Genomic DNA, 20,942 nt, shown 5'->3' with positions numbered 1-20,942 from the left:
GAATCTTGGCCCAGTCAATATTTCAGCCCATCAGTCATTTCACAATAGCCAGAGCTGCCTCAAATTGCTCATATGTGAGGACATTCTGTGAAAATCAGAATTCTTCTTGCTATATTTTAACTAGGTGTAAATTAAGAATCCATGAAAGAAGACAATGCTTAATATGTTCCTGCTTCTGCACACAGACCACATTACATGATAAAGTATCAATTTCCTTATCTGTCTGATTGCTCTGAAATCTGCCAAATATTTCAGTGTTGACAGAAGTTCTAAAATATTATCCAGTATATTTTGTAAGCAGAACAATCATATATAAACTAGTCGTGGCAGATAATTTTTCTAATCTGTTCTAGTAGGTTGCAGTAATGGGCACTCTAGACTTTGCTATAAAGTAATTTATGGCCTCACTTCAAATCTACACTTTAATAGAAAGTGCAAACCCTTCTATTAAAGTGAGAAACTGAAGTGAGGCCATAAAATTGCATCATGTTTATCACAGACCAATTACTCCAGGTCATGCTGGCTACAATTACAGTTAGAAAGCAGTCTCCTATTTTCAATCTGGGGCAGAGAAATAAAAATATCCTTGAATGGTATGTTGACTCTGCAGCATCTAAAAGTATAAAATTAGAGAAACTGTATGAAAAGTGTCTAAAAAATAACCACTGTATAAAATCTAACCACTGTCTTCCATGCCAAGGTTCCTTGATGCTACAAAAACATACCCTCTAACTGGTACACATCAGCCAAGCAACATTAGTCAAGATGATAAATATTATTAATAAGGAAGTAGACATAAGCTAGAAGAAGCTGCAATAGTTTGCTTTGCCTGAGTCTTTGCCTGCTGATTAAATTGATTGCAAACTACTTTTGAAACAGTTTGTGGTAATGAGAACGCGCTGAGGACAGAGGGGGAAAAGTGGAAGGAGGAGAAAGAAGCTGAGAAATCTTAAAACTAGTGTCATGGCCAGCCAAGAGCAGGTCTTGGAAGACGAGGAGGAGGATGTGATTACTCCAGTGCAGGAGGAAATGGAGGCTCTACCAGGTCCTAATCCTGCCCTGCCAGATCCCAGCCCTGTCCTCCCAGCCCCAGAGGAGGAAGCTCAGCCAGGTCCTAATACTGGAGGGATTCCTCCTGAGGCTCAGCAGTCTAGTGGTGACTCTGGGGAAGAGCCAAGCCTGGAGGTGCCTTCCTTTAAGCAACGCAGGGCTGCGTGCGTCAATCCAGGAGAACTGCTGAGAGACAATTGGCAAACAAGCTTCAGCTGGCACCGAGAAGAGAGTCTCCTACTTAACCACCTGGGAGATGCTGACTTGGTGCCAGAGTTGATTGCAGTATCCTTTTCGGTGATTACTGTCAGCACTGGCTTCTTGCTTCCTTGAACCCTTGACTTTGGAATGGACTGGACTCTTGTTACCTTCTGATTGCCCTGACCCTGGACCAAACTGACTTCTGTGGACTCTGGAATCCTGACCTTGGCTTTGTTGTTGGTGTGCTTCTTGTGGACTATTTGAAAGGTCTGTAGACTGCATGTTAGCTCCCTTCTTCCTAAACAACCCTTATCAGTGTTTGTTTGGACTTGTGCTGGCTGTAGTCCAGGACAACCAGATGAAATAGTGGAATGATAGAGGATTAATCAAGATTTTTCTTCCCAAATCAGAACAGTTGGAGGGCATGATCAACTCTGGAGCTATACAACCATGTACTGGTTCCTAGAGACAGAAAAGCTACTTGCACTAGTTAACTTGTCTTTCATGATCAGATCCTATTTATTTTCCATTTCATTTTATTCATTTCTATTCCACCTTTCTCCCAATAATGGAGCTCAAGGAGGCTACCAAGTGAGGCCATAAAATATTTTAAAAATTTAAAAACAATGCTGTCATGCTCAGCCACATTGAGGTCTCAGAAGATGAGGGGTCTGAGTTAGAGCCCCAGGTGGAGGTTGAGCCTGAAGGTGAGCCGGGCCCTAGCTCTGCTTTGCCAGCTCCAGCAGAGTCTGTGCCGTGTTGAAAGCCTCAGCAGTCCAGCCTCTCCACCAGCAGAGATTCCAGGCACAGAAGATATGGAAGACCAGGTCACCGAGATACCTACTTTTAGCCAGCGAAGGTCTGAAAGGGCATACCTCTGCCAGTCACAGAGGCTTTATGAGAAATGCTCAGCAGTTGGGAAGCACCTGTGATCATGAACTGGGAAATATAAACAGGTGCAGGATACCGAGCTCCTTTATCAGAGATTATCTGAGCTTTCTGGCCAAAGCATGTTTCTCTCTGACTCCTTTTGTCTTCTTGGCCTGAAACCTTGACCTGACGGATCTTGACTCCCTGGAAACCTTGACCTTTGGACTGTCTTGCTAAACCTGCCTTGTCAGAACCCTGGACTCTCTGACTGCCTAACTGGACTCTGATTTGATACTTTGAAAACGTTGGCGGGATACAGACCGCCCAAAAGGGTGGTTGGCTGCCGCCCTAGTTTGCTGCGTGAGGGAGCTACAGCGGACAAACCACGTGGCTCCCTCACGCAGCAAAAAGAAGCCGCAAAAAGCAGCATGATAAAGGTGCCGAGACATGCGGACGCTAGGCGTCCGTCACATCAATATGGCGGCGCCCGTATATACAGGGAGCCACCATTTTGACACCCTTGTCACGTGCGAGGGGCATTTCAAAGTGCTGCAACTAAACAATTCATAAAATTAAAACATTAAAAACATTAAAATTCATTATACACAGTGTTTTGTAGACAAACCTGAAGAATAGCACTGCACCCTACTCGATTTCTGGGGTGAAAAATATCACTGGGGCGGGTTACAGACCGCCATTTAGTACGTAATGAATACGTACTAGGGTTAGGAAGGGGCGGTGCTTCCGCACCCCCCTAACCCTAGTACGTATTCTGTACGTATAATATGGCGGCGGCCGTTCCACACAGCCGCTGCCATATTTACGTATCGGGCGCTGTGCATCCGCACGTGTTGCGGCGTCTATGACGTCGCGAGTCTGCCCCTGGCGCCTCGCGACGTCATAAAGGCGCCGCTTAAAGAAGCTCCATTTTGGCTGCAGCGGCTCCCTTACGGAGCAAACAGCGGCAGCGGCAGATCGCCGCAAAGCGGCGGTTTATAACCCGCCTTTGTTTCTAAAAGACTGATGATATAATAATGGTTTGACTTGCTGATGGAAAGTGCAAGAACAGGGCCATACTGGCTTCTCTAGGAAGAAAGTTCCAAAGAGTGGGACCAAGAAGTCTCTTTTTACTGTTCCCACCAAATGACCCTGAAAACATAGTGGAACAGAGAGAAGAGACTCTCCAGATGACATGTAATAGACTCATAAAGATTATAGAATTAAAAATGATCTAAAATAGATTCATAAAGAGAAATATAGTTCTCAAATAATCTGGACCCAAGCCATGTATTTTTGGAATGTTGTTATAAGTTTTATTTATGTATTGCAATTTTTATCCTGTATTTTGTATTTGTCATTGCAATTTTTTACTGTACACCGCTATGATCAACATGGAATAGTGGTCTATAAATAAAACGTATTATGATGATGATAATGATAATGATGATGATGATGATGATGTAGGGCTTAATAGGTCAAAATCGGGACTTTATTTGTTCCCCGGAAATGGACCAAGAGCCAGTGGAGTTGTTGCAACAAAAAAGTTGTGAGTTCCCTTAATTAGCCAGCCCTTAATTAACAATCTATGTGCAGCTCTTTGGGCCAGATCCATGTAGAATGCAAATCCAAACAGGATGTAACCAAGGCATGTACCACCATGATCAGATCTGACATCTCCAGGAATGGGCACAGTTAGGGCACCAGCTTTAATTTGTAAATGAGCTCTTCATCACTGTTAAGGTCTCCAGGCTTAGGGTTAAAACCAGAAATATGTGAACTGTGAACCTGCATTTTCAGGGGAAGTGTAACCTCATCAAACACAGGCTGAATCCCTATTCCCTGATCTGCCTTTGGACTGACCAGGCATCTCTGACTTGTCTGGATTAAACTTCAGTTTGTTTGCCTTCATCCAGTCCATTGCAAATTCCAAGCACTGGTTTAGCACAGGAACAGCTTCTTTGGAATTAGGTGGAAAGAAGTAATAGAGCTGGGTATCTTTAAACAGAGGCTGGATGGCCATCTGTCAGGGATGCTTTGAATTGGATTTCCTGCATGGCAGGGGGTTGGACTGGATGGCCCTAGTGGTTTCTTCCAACTCTATGATTCTATGATTCTATGATTCTATGATCATTGACAAACTGGTGACACTTGACCTCAAAACCTCAGACAAGCTTTTCCAGCAATTTCATGTATATGTTAAAGGAGCCCTGGTGGTGCAGTGGTTAAATGCCTATGTTTCAGCCACTCACTCAAAACCATAAGGTTGTGAGTTCAATAACAGCAAAAGGGCTCAAGCTTGACTCAGGCTTGCATCCTTCCGAGGTCACTAAAATGAGTACCCAGCTTGTTGCAGGCAATTAGCTTACAGTTGTAAACTGCTTAGACACTTCTAGTTCAGTACGAAGCAGTATATAAATGAAGCAGATTGTTTGTTTGTTTTGTTGCGTCGTAGAGAGACGTGCTGTGTCCACTATGACCACGTGCAGAGTTGATCCACGCAGGCAAGACGTCACAAGAAGACGTCTGCAAAGGATTCAGGCTGAGAAGGAAAAATTCCTCCCACGTAGGCTGACCAGCCTTGAGCTCCCAGCTTGAAAAAATAAACACTGCTGCACAGCAAGGCTCTCACTTGAACAATGAGGGCTTTAATCACTTGTTGCAAGCTATATACAAGATCGCACAGAGTACCAGACAGCCATCTTGGATACTCACAGCTCTATATACAAACAGACAAAGTGGTTCGTCAGTCACTGACCACAACAACCCAACAACAGAGATAGTCACCTTCTCCCATATATAGATGGTCTTCTATGAAGTCATGTGATATCTTGCCACCAATGAAACCTTGCTGGTTTCACCCCAGTGCATGTTGCATCATACTGTATCCCATGATGCACCCCTTCACTGACTTCATCTATTGTGCATATTGTATCAGATGTCCCATGATGCACAGCTTCCAAATGCTGACTCATGCCTACCTGCCACTTGAACTGTAGTAACCTCTGCTTCAGTTCCACCTAGTGGCCACATCCATGTCATTTCCAGGCCAAGTGTGCCACATGGTCTTGATATCTTTACATAGCATAGAAAAAATGACAGAACCTTGAGGGCCTCCACAAGCCAATGATAAAGAGAATGAGCAGGAATCCCTCCAGGAATGCTTAGAGCCACTGTAGTACAGTACCTTCAAGCGCTATCCTAGAGAGGTGATTCAGAAGGAAACCATGGTTAGTGGTATCAAAAGCCACCAAAATGTTCAGCAAAACCAACAGGGACAGTCTCCCCCCCCCCCCCCCCCAATCCAGTTGCCTGTGTAGATCATCTACCAAGGTGGCCAAAGCTGTCTCCATCCCATAACCAGATCTTGTCCAGGATAATGCTAAAAGAAAAAAAAATGTGACTGTGGATAATGCAAGGCCAGCATCCAGAAATGCCCTTCCCTTTTGAAGCATATGACTGTTGTATCATGTTTTATTTATTCATTTATTTACTTATTTATTCAGTCATTTATGGCATGGATGCATCACCACTCATTCCATCAGGCCCCCGCAAATGATATACAATGGATAAAAATATTTAAAACATTAAATGAATAGATTAAAAACTTTAAAAAAATAAAATTAAAAAGACATCTTAAAAATAATTTTATTTCTCTGTGCACAATATGTTTAATGATAGTGGCGCTGAAGAATTTAGATGCAGTTCCTAGGTGGGGAAAAGAAAACATTTCTCAGTATTATGTGGCTTTGTTTGGTTAATGAATAGAAACAGAATATAATGAATGTATATATTTAGTTTATGTCTTACGGCACCTCCACTAAGCTTCAGAGGTTTAAAGAAGACAGTGTTTCAGGGTTTAAATAGAATTATCACAGATTACACTCTAACCTTTTCTCTAAATTACATGGAAATATTTTATCATGCAGTATTTAATTTTTCCAAGTTTCATTCTGTAATGGAAAATCAAAGTTAAATTCAATGCCAGCAACCACTGTGACATTAATTAAGTTTGACACTAACATGGCACCTGGGATCAGGCAGTTCCTTCTTTCAGTTGGACAGCAGTTGCTTTAAATATGATGCAAATCCCTGACAAAGGGAATGATGGTTGCATTTGTGGAAGGAGTTGTATTAAATAGTGTTCACCCTTCCTGTTGCTATCAGGTACCTGAATCTTAATATGCATTCAACATCTATTAATGAAGATTAAAGGGCAATTTCCAATACAGCTACTAACATGATGCTACTACCATGATGATAGAAAGGATGTCAGAATTGCTGGCAAGTGCTGAACAGCTGTCAACTACAGTACAGATATCTGTTCCAAGAAGAAGGAGCAGTTTTCAGGAAGAATACAAGTGATCTACAGTGGGGTTTTGCAGTATTCATCATTTGGTGTCTGGGAAAGTTCATAGGAACAAAAAGCAACATGGTGCTTGGAAAGAATGATTTGCAGATGGTTTCTTAACTGCTACAATACAGCTTATATACTTACACTAACCTGGTTGTTTTCACCAGACGCTTTTTTGCAATAATGATCAAGCAACTATGAAAAGCTGAACAGTGTACACAATAGTGTAAAAGGAACACACAGTTTTCCCCACATATTCCAACATTCTGTTACTGAACTGAAAAGAGATACCATCTTGGTTGTTTCTTCTGATCTATTACTATTAGGACTTTCTCATGGATTCTTTGCTCATGTAAGAGCTGGCATCACATTCAGGGGTCACAGCCTTCTTGCAACTCATCTTGTGTTCCCTAGTCTCGCATTCACCAGATGAGATGCAGCTGGAAACACAGGCCTTGTTTTACTCCTTCCCAGCCCTGTCTACTAGAACCTTTATCTTTTTTTAAAGAATTTGACACTGAATATACCACTGCACCTTTTCCCACCTCACCATTTTAACTTGCATGCTCTAGTCAGTCAATTATTTGTAGCAAAATCCATTTTTCTTTCTTAGCATGTAACACTATATATATTTGCTACTTCATTTCCATACATAAAGAATGTATTGACATTCTCACATACCCATGGCACATATATGTTTGTCCCTGGTTTCCACTCCACTAAATGCCTCTGGGGAATCTGACTGTAGTCTACGAAAGCTCATGCTGCCAACTTTTTTATTTCAGTTAGTCTCAAAGGTGTTACAAGATCTTTCTACATACTGATTCTACAGACTAACATGGCTATATCTTTGAATGTGGAACGCAATCTGGCTTATTACTGAAAAAGTCCATATAGGATTGCAAACCTAGTGTTACACACAAAAATCCCCACATTTCAATATTCTAAGCAATTCTGTGCATGCAACTATGATTATGTTAAATCAGAATGTGCTTTTATTTGAGAAATGTTAAATGTCAGTATTTAAACTCATAAATCAGATTAAATGTTCCTTGGAATTCAGGTAAAAGAGCAACAAGATAAAGAAAAGAAACAACAGATCAGTATCAGCAGAGAAGTAGCATGCAAGACACATCACACTGTGGTTCAGCCAATATTTTTTAAAATCAGGGAAAGAGCCAATGTTAGCAAAGTACCTTTTTATACTTGGCAGCACCTGGAACTAGTCTTCTAACTTGGTATGTACAGCACTAGTTTCCAATGTATGTGACACAGAGGTGGACAGTGGCACCAGAGATCCCCCCCCCCCGTACCCCACTGGCAGGCCACAGTGATGTGTTCCAGGCAATCCAGTAGTGACTGGAAGTCACTTCCAGTTTTGATTTACTTTTATTTTCATTTATCTGATGGTATATTTCTGCTGATGGGAGAATGAAACCAAACCACCATGTTTTTGGTGGTAGCATGGGTGATGCAGTAACATTTTTTTCAATTGACTTTTTTGTTTAGGCGACCATAGGCTGCACATTCTGCAACCCTGTCAGACTAGATTTAGTTACTATAGCATATAAAAGGTAAAGGTTTCCTCTTTGACATGACTGTCAGGTTGTGTCCGCTTGTAGAGACGTTTTTGTCTCTGTTACTAAGGCAAGGGAACAGCATTGTCAAAGACGACTCCGTGGTCACATGGCATGCATGACTGCACTGAACACTGTTACCTTCCCACCAAAGTAGTACCTATTTATCTACTTGCGTTTTTACATGCTTTCGAACTGCTAGGTTGGCAGAATCTGGGACTAGTCATGGGAGCTCACTCTTATCATGCAGCTCTTGGGCCTTGAATTGCCAACCTGTGATTGTCAGTCAGTATTTTAATTGCTGAGCCACTGTGCATATCAATATGAGCACAATACTATCACCATGTGGTGTGTGAGTATATTAAGGTTTACATTTTCCACTGCCTTTCACTCTTCTCTCAGTTCTTTCCATTCCAGAGATTTAATTTGGTAAGTTGATTAATATATTTTCAGCCTTTTCAAATAATTTTACTGTGTACATTCTTTTACTATGGTCAAGATTATTTTCTTGTACACTGCTCAGTGATCTTTAGATAGTTGGTAGGATATAAATGATTTAATAAAGTAATATTTTTTAAAAAATCAAAGATCCAGTCAAAGCCACAATCTCAAACATTTCTTTATATCAGCCTATGGCCACATCAGTAGCCACAGGGAATACACCAAGAAAGGAGATAAAGGGCCCGAACAGACAGGCCAAAATAAATCTGCTTCAGGTCTCTTTGGAGGTATGCTATTTAAATGATGCATGTGTCCTAAGAGGCAGGAAAGTCATCCTCCAGTCCTAAGACTGCAGGTTTGGTGAAGCTTCTGGCCTCTTCAGATGTGTGTGTCATTTAAACAGTATACCTCCAAAGTGACCCAAAGTCACTTTATTTTGGCCTGTCTGTTCAGGCCCTTTGTCTCCTTTCTTGGTGTATTCCCTGTTGCCACCAATGTGCTACTTGTGCTGTATGTATTTAACTCTGGCCGGTTACAAACCGGCATTTGGGACGTCCGGAGGACGTCCCATTTTAAAAAAGGGGCGTCTCTTCTAGACGCCCCTGGGCCTAATACAGACTCCGTCCGTACAAGATGGCGCCAGCCCTTCTACATGGCCGGCGCCATCTTTGCGTATCGGACGCTGAGTGTCCGTACGCGTCGCGTCCTTTGTGACGTAGCGAGTGCGCCCCTGGCGCCTCGTTACGTCGCAAACGCGACTCTAAAAGAAGCTCCATTTTGGAGCTTCTTTTTCAGTCTGCATGGGAGCCGCGCCGTGTGGAGGCTCCGGCTCCCCCGCGGACTAACCGGCGGCGGCGGCAGACCGCCGCAAAGTGGCGGTTTGTATCCCGCCCCTGAGTTTAAGTAAATGGCCTTTTGATTACCCCCCCCCCTTTTTTTTTTTTACCTTTACTTACTTCATCTTATATTCTTCTCATTATACAGAGAAAGATAGCATTAAAGGTAAAAATGTTGAGCTGGAATCTCTTTGCCTGGAGCTTGCCTCCATTGTTCCATTGGGTCCTGTTCTCTGGAGCAGCAGAAAACAGGCTTGCTCCCTCCTCAATATGACATCCCTTCAAGTATTTAAACAGGGCTATCCTATCACCCCTTAACCTTCTAAGTCTTTCCTCATAGGGCTTCATGGTTTCCAGCCCCTTCCCCATTTTAATCTCCCTCCTTTGGACTCATGGCTCCAGTTCCTCAGGGTCCTTTTTGGATTGTGGTCCCCAGCCCCATTCTTACTGGCAGGAAGTGGGCATGTGGCCCTCTCTCCACTTCCCTCAGGTGTGTGGGGGGGCGAAGGTGGGGTGGTCTAGGGGACCCTGGGGGGGGTTCCCTGCCTGCCCAAAATAGCCTCTGGAGCCAGGCCTGGGCTACATGTGCGTTCCCCCCCACCCCCAAAAAGTGATCCTGCCTGCTGACCCCTTTCCCTCCCAAACGTGCTTCTAGGGTCTTCTTTCCACAGGTGGGATGCAGGGGGAGACCCTACCCCTCAGTTCCGCTTGACTGCAAGCAGAGAGGCAGAGCCATCAAAAGACCTCCAAACAGAACTGGGTTTGGGAAGCCAAAGGCTGTCATGGCCGGCATCCATAGTTCTTTGTGGGGTTTTGGGGTTATGTGGGGTTATATTCCTGACCATCTTAAAACTGTAGAAAGCAATGGAAAATAATAGCAGCACAGAGGAACATGAGGGTCTGAATGTATTAGCACTAACAGATTGCAAGAAGTTATTTGGCACCAGCAGCACAGTAGTAAAAGACACTTGTAGAACAAGAAACTGAATCACATTATGGAGAGGAAAATCTAACCATGCATGACAAGGCATGAAAAGTTAAACAAGGTTTCACATGAGTAATAATAAAATACAAAAAGGTGCATTATTCTTTCTGCTATTCACTGGTCTACAGCCACATCCATTACATTTAGGAAGTGACTTCCTAATATTTGCCCACTTCATGAACAGAAGAGAGAGACAGTCACTTAATGTATGGAGGCAAGGTTGCTTAGGCAATCAAATCCTGTACTTAAGAAAGGCAAATAGAGTGGCAAACCAAGGAAGAAAGAAAGGAATTTGTGTTGAAGAACAGCAGCAGCAGCAGCAGCAGCGACAACAAAATGTCAATAAAAAGTACAGGTTGAGTCTCTCTTATCCAAAATGCTTGAGACAAGTAGTGTTTTGGATTTTGGCCTTATCTTTCCTCTGGAGAGAACATACATATAGTGCAACGTGTAGCTAAATTTGTAGTAAATGCTGCTCACTTGAGAAATCAATTTATTATACAAAATGGGGTTTTGTGTCATGGTGATGAGTTCATTTAAACATTTTTACTGTTATCTCCCACTCTGTTTTAGCTAGTTTTATCTTAGAGTATTTTATTTTGTATCCTATTTTACTAAATTTGCTTTTACTTAGTCTATATCTGTCTTAACCCCCTATATGAGTTTTAGGTGTGATCCAGTTTTGTTTTTGTATGTACATGGATATTTTGATATTTTTTATCTTGTATATTATATTTTATATTTTGTTATTGTATTTAGTATTCCATTGATATGGTCAGCTGACTAATCATTAAACTTGTTGTTGCTGTTGAATTTTGGAATATATATATATATATATATGAATGAGATATCTTAAGACCCACGTCTAAACAGGAAATTCATTTATGTTTCTTATACACCTTATACACATAACCAAAAGGTAATTGTGTACACAACATTTTTGAAAATTTTGTGCATGAAATAAAGTTTGTGTAGTCACTATCTCTTCCACCCATGTGGACAGTTTTGGAATATTTTGGATTTCAGAATTCTGGTTAAGGGAGAATCAACTTGTTTATAAATATATATAATAGTTACTTATTTTTTTAAAAAAGCAACCATAACAGTAAGAAAATATTTGTTAGACCTTGGAACTAGTAACTGTTGTTGTTGTTATTGTGGTTATTATTATTATTATTATTATTATTATTATTATTATTATTATTATTACTATTGTAAATGTCCAGATTTGCCTAAATACTCTAAAGGCACCAGTTCCCAACTTACCTTGGGAGCTAATCAGAGGACATTACTGCATTGCCCCCTGGGACATGATGGGGCATGACAAAACGGAGTGGGATGAGAATAGAATGGGTGCTATCACCCATTCTACCGCACACCGGAATGCTGCTGCCAGAAATTCCCATTGAGTTCCTGATCCATTCCACAGGAGAAGATTTTCAGGAACTTTTTAAAAGCCTTCCTGAAAGTTGCCTCCTGTGGGACGGATCAGGAACACAATGGGAACTTGCAGCAGTGGCGGCGGCATTCTGGCATGCAGTAGAATGGGTGATAGCACCCATTCTGTTCCCATCATGCTCCGTTTCTTCACGCCCCCATCACGTCCCAGGGGGCAATGCGGTAAGGTCCAGAGTCAGTCCTGGTTAGCATACAGATGGGAGACTGCCAATGAATACCTAGTGCTGTAGGCTATATTTCAGAGGAAGGGACTGGCAAAACCTACTCTTATTATTTTTTTGCCTAAGAAAACCTTATGAAATTCATGAGACTTCCGTAAGTCAGCAGTGACATGAACATATATACCCACACGTACAGACACACAAGTGGCCACACTTTGTAAATAATAACTTATGAATGACTCTGCTTTTATTTACTTTTGTTATCAAGGAAGCAGATTCATTTAGTGGAATTTAAGATTCTCTCTTGAGCAAAGATCAGTATCTAGTGGCCCTACTACAGTACCTTGATTTCATGTTCTGCAGTGTAGACAACACTAGCTCCACAAGGCAACTTGGCACAAAAATGGCTGACATGGCTCCCAAGTGTTGACCCAAACTGGCCCCTAGGCTTTCACTGAGGCTTCTGTGCCAGAGGAGATGCAGATGCGATCTGATGCCTCTATTTCAGGACTCAAGTAGATGTGACATTAAGTGAATTGAATTAACATGTAAATTTATTTGTTACACAAATATCTGGAATAGACTATGGTACCAGTGAAGACCTTTTTAGAAATACAAATAGAAGCTTTAGAGAGGGATTTTGGTTGAACTCTCTCAGTTCCATTGGTCTTTAACCCCCGTGCTTCTGTGTATATAACAACAACAAAAATAGCCCTAAGTTCAGAATTCAGAAAACTTGTTTGGAAAATGCCAGCTAAATGGAGGATTCCAGGCACCATAGTCCACAAAAACATTTCAAAGCATTGTCAAAGTTGTCCTTCATAGCAGCATAGCTTTCAAAAGCAATACAGTAAAACTAATGAATGAGGGACCAACAACAAATTATTGCTTATTGCATTTTTATCCCACCCAATAATCAGAGCTGATTGTCAAATACCGTATATACTGGACTAATTGACCTCATGTATAAATCAAGGGCAGAGTTGGGGGCCAAAATGATAGATTTTGCTATGACTTGTGGATAAGTTGAGGGTAAAACATGGAGGCTCCTTCAGTGTATGTTTGCACATACAGCAAAAGAGACTCTAATTAGGCTTTTTGGTTCAGCGTTTCAATTTTGCATTCACTTTGCATGGGCAGGAGAGGGACTCTGTTGGTATAGCTTTTTGTAGATTTTTCGGGCTATGTGGCCATGTTCTAGATTCTCTGAAGATGCCAGCCACAGATGCTAGCAAAATGTCAGGAAGAAACTCTTCTAGAACATGGCCACATAGCCCGAAAAACCCACAAAAAATCTATGGATGCCAGCCATGAAAGCCTTTGACTTCACAGGGACTCTGTTTGTTTAACAGCAATTAACCAGCCAGGACTGTTTCTGCTTGGCTTGAGAGAAAAAGAAACTCTCTTCCTACCACATGGGGAAATCTGAAAGAGCTGCTATCACATTACCATACTGACCCGTAAATAAGTTGACTTGGGATTTTGGGGTCAATTTGTGGGCATAAATTTTTAGACTTATAGACGAGTAATTGTTTTTAAATCCTAAACTCTGTAAATGCAGCAAATCATAATATAAAATCTAACACACATTTGTAACACCACAGAACAAAACCAAAGCAAAATCCAAACAGCATAGACAGTGGCATTTCAAGGTTTAAGAAACACATGCAGCTAAAGATAGTAAAAGCTTAGGAAAAGAGGTGTTCATTGAAGAGGGTGGGGTGTGACATCCTTGAAAAAGATAAGGGAGGGACTGGGGGGGACACTGTCTCTGTCTGAGAGTCATACTGACACATTATAGGGCTTATCTTTTATTTCAGCCTTTAATGTAAATACTTCCATTCATGGTTTGGCTTGTCAGCAGTAATCAATATAGCATTTGGTTCTGGTTTTCCTAACCTTTTCATAAATAGCATTCTACATCTCATTGTTTTGGTAACAGCCATCTACTTACAATCTGCTGACTGCTGTTTCCTAATGCTTTCCAAGCATCCACAGCTAATGTTCCATCTGTCAACAATACTGAGTTGCATATTTTTAAAAGAATAACTATCTGCCCATCCTTACCCTGGGTTTTTGCTGGTGACTGAATGAACGTGAACCAGAGAGCTATCTGGGTTGTTAACTGTTCTGTTCATCTTAGCAGAACATGGAGACTACTAAAACATGGTTTTTCTGGTATATTCTGCCAATGTTGTTTTGATGAAACAGTGCTACATCTTCAAGTGTTTTCAAACAAGGCTGTTATTGTGTAATAAAGGTGCCTCATTCAGAGAATTTTATGGGGGGAGGCATCCAGACTTCAACTTGTAACAGTGGAATGCTCTTACTTCTACCCTTTCCCTTCACAAACACAAAGAAACGGACCCATAATCCTCTAATCAAGGTAAATTTGGCATAGTTACACAAGATCTTTTTGACTGGGAATATTAGGATCCAGTTGAATGAAAGTACCCCTAATGAACACAAACAGTTTCCCCAGTTTCCCTTGATAAAACCACAAATGGGCTATCATGTTTGAAATGTTAAGATCAGCAAACAGATGTGGTAATGCAATTTAACTTTTCCTTTTTGGCCTTAAAAATTGGATAAAATTCTTTTAACCAAACTTAAATCTACAATTATTCCACATAAACTAGTAACCAAACTACACGGTAGTGATGTGAACATCCTATTTTATTTCTCCATGTTTTGTGCCCTCTTTCAAGTGGTGCTAAAAGTGCACATTTTCTATTTAGCATGTTGTGAAATGTCTGACTAATGTCTTGAACTTTAATTAATGGAACTAAAGATGTGTTGAAATGATGTGAAATGTTTCCAAATTTTAGAGCAGTTCTTCATTCTAACAAAGCACACTGATTTTCCAGAGAGGTTTACAAACTGACCTGTTTGATGAAGGCAATCTCTTCCTATTTCAAACAAACACAAGTATGTATTTGTTATGGTATTAAAGGAGCCACAAGCAAGAAGGTTGAGGAGTGTCAAATGATTCATCTAGGCCAACAATCTTTAGCAGTTTAAAGGGGAAAAAAACAATTATAATTATTCATCCAGCAAAAAGATTGTTTCTCATAATAACAAAACACTGAAATAGCATTTGCAAGAGTCTGTTATGAGAACATTGCAACAGGCTAACAGAATGCATGTTTTCCTTTCCCAATCTGTAACCTTCAAAATATTTTAGGCTGTCACTCTCATCCCCCAACCACATGAGCAATGGTCAGGTGCATATGAAAGGCCCCAAGACTGAGGACATTAGAAACACTGAGCTTTTTTTTTTTTTAAACTATGGACCTTATCACATGAGGGAAATCAGGCAAAATCGGGGGTTTAAACAGCGATTATCCAATGCAAAACATGATATCACAATCTAGATTTTCACAAGACACCACTGTTAAACAGGAAATAAACAGGCAATAAACAGCAACAAATCATTCGTGGGGAAATCCGAAAAATGATTTGTTGTTGTTTATTTATTTATTTATTTTTATCCCACCTTTCTCCCAAAAGGGGCCCAAGGTGACTCACAATATAAAAACACATTAAAACAACATTTTCAAAAACAAGAAAAATAGTCTAATTAAACAGTAAAAAGTTAAAATTTTTAAACATACAAAATTTAAAACATACAAAAGGTTAAAAATAATCGAAACCCACCCCCACTATAAATCCAGGCCTGCATGATTTTAAAAAGTTTGCTGGAATAAAAATGTTTTTGATCTCTGGCAAAAGGCCAGCAGGGAGGGGGACAGCCTAGCCTCCCATGGAAGGGAGATCCAGAGGGTGGGAGCAGCCACTGAGAAGGATCTCTCTCAGGTCCTCACCAAATGAGTCTGTGATAGTGGTGTAACACCATCCAGTTCAGGTAAAACTCCAATTGCCTGGTCTACCTTATGACTGGCCAGGAGCACTTGTGTCTTGTCTGGATTAGGCTTCAATTTGTTTGTCCTCATCCAGTCCATTATTGACAGCAGATGCTGGTTCAGCATAAAGACAGCTTCCTTGGAGTTAGATGGAAAGGAGAGATAGAATTGGGTGTCATCTGCATAATGATGACACCGCACCCCAAAACTCTGGATGATCTATCCCAGTTAAACAACATGGGGGACAACACAGAACCCTGTGGGACACCACAGGCCAGTGCCAAAGGAGTTAAACAGGAGTTCCCCAACATCACCTTCTGGATCTGCCACACCAAGGAAGACCAAAACCACTGCATAGCAGTGCTTCCATATTCCATCCCAGAAAGGCAACTCAGAAGGATACCATAGTTGATGGTATTGAAAGCCACTGAGAGTTCTTGCAGGATCAACAGGGACACACTCTCCCTGTCCAATTCCCTGTATAGGTCATCCACCAAAGCGATCAAAGCTGTCTCTGTGCCATAGCCAAGTCTGAAGCCAGATTGAAATGGATTTAGATAATCCATTTCAACCAGAAATCGCTGGAGCTAGGAGGCCACCACTCACTCCAGAACCTTGCCCAAGAATAGAATGCTAGAGACTGGCCGATAGTTATCTAGAATGGTGGGCTCCAAGGAGGTCTTTTTCAGTAACGGCTCCACCACAGCCTCCTTTAGGCAGGATGGAAATTTGCCTTGTTTCAGTGAACCATTCACCACTCCCTATACCCTCTCAGCCGGTCCCCCTCTAGCTGATTTCAGAAGCCAGGAGATGCAAGGATCCAGTATGCCCTCACTTCTCCAAGGATCCTATCCACATCTTCAAGCTGCACAAATTGAAACTTATCCAATAATATAGGACAGCAGGTGCTAAGATTACATCCACTGGACCTGTCTCAGCTACTGCATCCAAGTCAGAGAGAACCCAACCGATTTTGTCTGCAAAGTGTCTTGTGGATTCATTACAGCAAGCTGTTGAGTGGTCTCTGTTTCCTTCTTGGGGGCCAGAATGTTAAATGCCTCTGACAACTTGAAACAGCTCCACTGGATGACACTGTGCAGACACAATGGTGGCAGAGAAGTATAGTTTCTTTGCTGCCACAACTGCCACAGCATAGGCTTTCCAGTGAGCTCTAGCGTGTGTTCGGTTGAATTCATTCTGAGTCTTCTGCCATCATTGCTCTAGTTTCTGTCCCCCTCATTTCATTACCATCAGCTCCCCGGTAAACCAGGGTGCACGTCCGGTTCCACTTTGTGGGAGGGGATGCTTAGGGGCAATTGTGTCCACTGTCCTGGCCATTTCCTTGTTCCAGATATCAGCCAGGGCTTTGACAGGATCACCTGCCATGGCAGCAGGAAACTCCTCAAGAGCCATCACGAATCCATCCAAGTCCTTAAGCCTCCTAGGGCGGACCATCTTAATCAGCCCTCCACCTCTGCAGAGGCTGAGTCTCAGTGAGTCTAAACCCTATCAGGTAGTGATTAGTCCATGACAACAGAACTACAGAAAGTTCTTCTGTCCCCAGATCACTGTTATCCTGCCCTGAACAATTCTGTGATATGTGGAGGCACCAGAGCTTTCTGACAGAGAAGGCTAAATGTCTCACAAAATTACAAACCCCAGAATTCCATAACATTGAGCCATGGCCATTAAAGTGGCATGAATCTGGATTATTTCTGCAATGCGGGTGCAGCCTCAGCCACCCATGAAAATGATTTTTGGTTTTTGGAGTATTTTGGATTTCAGAATTCAGAATATGGGACGCAACATGTATAGGTCATTTTCATATGCTGCCAAGCTAAGAGATGCCAGCTTTTTACAGAAGCTTTTCAAACTGCCAAAACAGAGTGATGGTTCTCCCCAACAGGGAAAGGAAAAGAAGGATATCCCCAAAAGCCAACTTTTTAGCTGAAACGTAAAGACCTCTAACAGGAAGAAATTGTTATCAGACTCAATTATACATGAACAAACAATTGCAAAGAATTAAAATGCTTTCTTTTCAATGCAGTTGATTTACTATAGCTGCAAACTCACATTTTTATTCTCACTGAGAAAACTCTAGTACAAAGTTGTAAACTAATGAAAGTCTAATTAAGAATACATGATTCTGTGAAGCTGCAGCTTTTACTACAGTGCCTGTTAACAACAAATATTGTGAATTAAGGGTCATTAGGAAAGGTCCTGGAAACAACTTCACTTGTTTTAAGATAAGAAAAGCACTAAACCAGTTAGCAACACCCTGCTTAGATGAAAATGGGAGTCAAGAGCCAATTTGCACCTTTTAATATTTTTTAAAAATTCACGACACCCTGGAATAAAATCTGTAAACACTGTTCAGTTTCTCAAAAAAGGTAACTGAATTTGTTCTGAAACAATTATTATCCTATTAAGCAAGCAAGCCAATAATAACTTGTGAAAACATTCTACAGCATAAACAGCAGGCCATGGATTATTTTTTCCACAAATATATTGAGAGTTTGAAATTAAAGTTGCCAGGTGTCCACTTATTTAAGGATTAGAAAGCTTTTTTTTTTTTGTATGAACATTAACAGGACACCAAAAATCTTGAATTTGTCTATTGTGGAGTCTGTTGTGAGTGGACCTTGTCCCCACTCCTTCCACTTAAGACCAAGCAGCATGCATAGCCTGGAAGCAGTAGGATTGTTCCCTTTGCCACCACAAGGTTATATGGGTTTGAAACTCTGGAGCTCTTCACAAGTGACTCCCCTCATGAGATATAAGACAGACCTGAAATAGACCTGTCTCACATTTCTCAGCCAGGTGACTGTCACTTATTGTTGTCTTGAAAATCTAGCAACCCTAGGTGCAGTGTATATTGCTGTAGATGTTTTTTAAAAAATATGTTTCTGTTGTCCCAGAGTAATTTTCTGCAGTTCCTTGCACCAACTGAAATGTTTTATTCCCACTCTTCTTTTTAATTCTGATATATATCAAAACAAAATTTAAAAGTATTGTTCTTTTGATCTCCTTTTTTAATTAAAGAGATAGTGTTTGAACTATAGAGGTCCGTGAAATGGACCTTTGGCACTGTAACTGAGGGCCTATATAGACTGGCACTTTGTACCAGCCTTTGGGTGGAGTTAGGGTTCAGCGTCATCACGCAGGATCTCCTGACTCTGCTCCTAGGGTGCCATCATGCTGTGATTCTGGCACTGCATCTACATGATGCAGCGTTGAAGGAGCATCATAAAACCATGCTGTCATGGCTATGGTGCCCCTTGGAGAGTGTAAAAAGGAGCTGCTTTTTGAGGCACCTTTTTGTGCTCTCCAGAGGCTGGATCAGGGCTGCAGTGTAAGGTTGCCATGACTCCGATCCAGCCAGTAAAGGGGCAGCTGCAGACCACTCCTTTGAGGCAGTCTGTAGAGCTCCTAAGACTTAAAAAAAAAATTAGAGGAGCAAACATAACCTTTGAACACATAAAACCACCTCAGGAGACCATGCCCTATATTTTAAAAAAGCCTTTGGAAGAACCCTATTGTAGATACAAGAAATTGCTACAAATAGCCTCCAAACAGAATAGAACAGGCAGAGGTAACAACAACCAGCAACATTAATCAAAACCAAAGAAACTATATTGTGTTTCCTTAGACCAGTCTAGAAGAGCTCATGGTTTACATTATTGCTGTTGCTGACAAAAAGGAGTGCTAGACTTTTGGACACACACAGGCAAAAACTGTTGTTGACAGCATATCTTGAGATAAATAATAATAAAATGTATTTGTATACCGCTATTCCAACATTAGATCATAGTGGTTAACATTAACATGGCTCATCCAGGATGAAAAAAAAATCATGAATATTCTGTACATCCCCGAAATATACCTCCACCTCTCCTCTCTTACTTAAAGTCAGTGAAGAATGGTATGTGTGTGAAAATCATTAAATGCAGTCGCCCCGTTTGCGGGGCAGACTGCTTTGCCGCCGTATAGCGGCAAAACTACAAGCCCCAGAGTGCTCTGGGGCTTGCCCGGCTCCCGATTGGCTATTGGGGCCGGAAGGGACGCTCTGGGAGCCGGGCTTGCTGGTGTGGGGCTTCCGGTCCTCCAAGGCTGCCCATTGGTGGGCTCGGCCTTGGGGGCGGGGCCCCGCAAATGACGCAGAGGGGAGGGGCCGAGCAGTATATATTGCTGCTTGGAGGCCTCTCCTCTTCAGTCGGCGCTTGGCTTCGAGCAGTGCGGAGCCAAGCTTGGAGGGGAGATAGCCTTGAGGTTCTCCCTTCCATTGGGGCTGACTGGGCCAAGGTTGGTGGGGTGGGGTGGTTCGGGGAGGCTCCCTCCCCGGATCCCCCATTCCATCGGGTGCATCTGCCTTGGTCCGCGGCCCCTTTTGCCGGCTTTCCCGCGGCCCGGCGGCCATTGGGGTAAGTTGCCCCCACCCCCTGGGGTGCTTGTTGGGGGCTGGAGGTGCCATTAAAGGGGCGGCTACTGGCGCCAGGCTTCATTTCCGGGCTCCATTTTGGGCGGGAGCCGCCATTTTAGTTATAAAATTTGGCGAGAAGCGCCATTTTGTTTTCTGTTTTTGGCGAGAGCGCCATTTTGAATTGGTAATTTTGGCGGGAATCGCCATTTTGAATTTACAAGGGGCCTGAGTTGTTTGCTTCCCCTATTACAACCCCCTTTGGGTTATTATCTGGCGCTTGGACACTGTTTGCAAGTGGTTCTTATTTTGCCTGGACATTTGCTGTTCTTAGCAATTTTGTGGACGCATCCACACTTTTGTCCTTTTGCTTTTGCAAGTGCATTTTCCTGTGAACTGCCTTTCCTTAGCGGTTGCTTGTCCTCAATTTAATTGAGATGCCTCCAAAAAGGTCTAAGAGGATTGAGGCTCGTAAGGCTCGGTCGGTCATAAATCCTTTTGTTTTGCCGAGTCGGTCCCAGGCCTCCAGCCATGGGTCTCCCATTATTGCATCTGCAAATGTGGGCCCGCACAGTGTTGGCAATCCTCCTGAGGCAGACTTTGCACAGCCGGCTGTTTCTGCTGGGATGAATCCCGATGCTATTGCCAACTTATCCAGATCCATCACTGAATTCATTCAGCATGCAGTTGATGCTGGTCGGATGCCCAACACGTCGACGCCTGCGGTTCCGG

General features: G+C 42.1%; 1 protein-coding gene across 1 annotated transcript in view; it reads right to left on the bottom strand.

Moving 5' to 3' along the window:
• NMNAT3 (nicotinamide nucleotide adenylyltransferase 3) overlaps window positions 1-14,924 on the bottom strand; it is a 31,810-nt gene extending 16,886 nt beyond the window's left edge. Inside the window, 2 exon segments of the mRNA XM_089508313.1 lie at window positions 2,127-2,190; window positions 14,808-14,924. Of these exon segments, the coding sequence (XP_089364439.1) occupies window positions 2,127-2,190; window positions 14,808-14,924 (181 nt within the window).
• Window positions 14,925-20,942: the final 6,018 nt, after the last annotated feature.

This window comes from Sceloporus occidentalis, unplaced genomic scaffold (genome assembly GCF_023333645.1).
Source record: "Sceloporus occidentalis isolate IW3139 unplaced genomic scaffold, rSceOcc1.0.p SCAF_2, whole genome shotgun sequence".
NCBI classification, from domain to species: Eukaryota; Metazoa; Chordata; class Lepidosauria; order Squamata; family Phrynosomatidae; genus Sceloporus; species Sceloporus occidentalis.
This window is presented reverse-complemented; position numbering and strand designations above follow the sequence as displayed.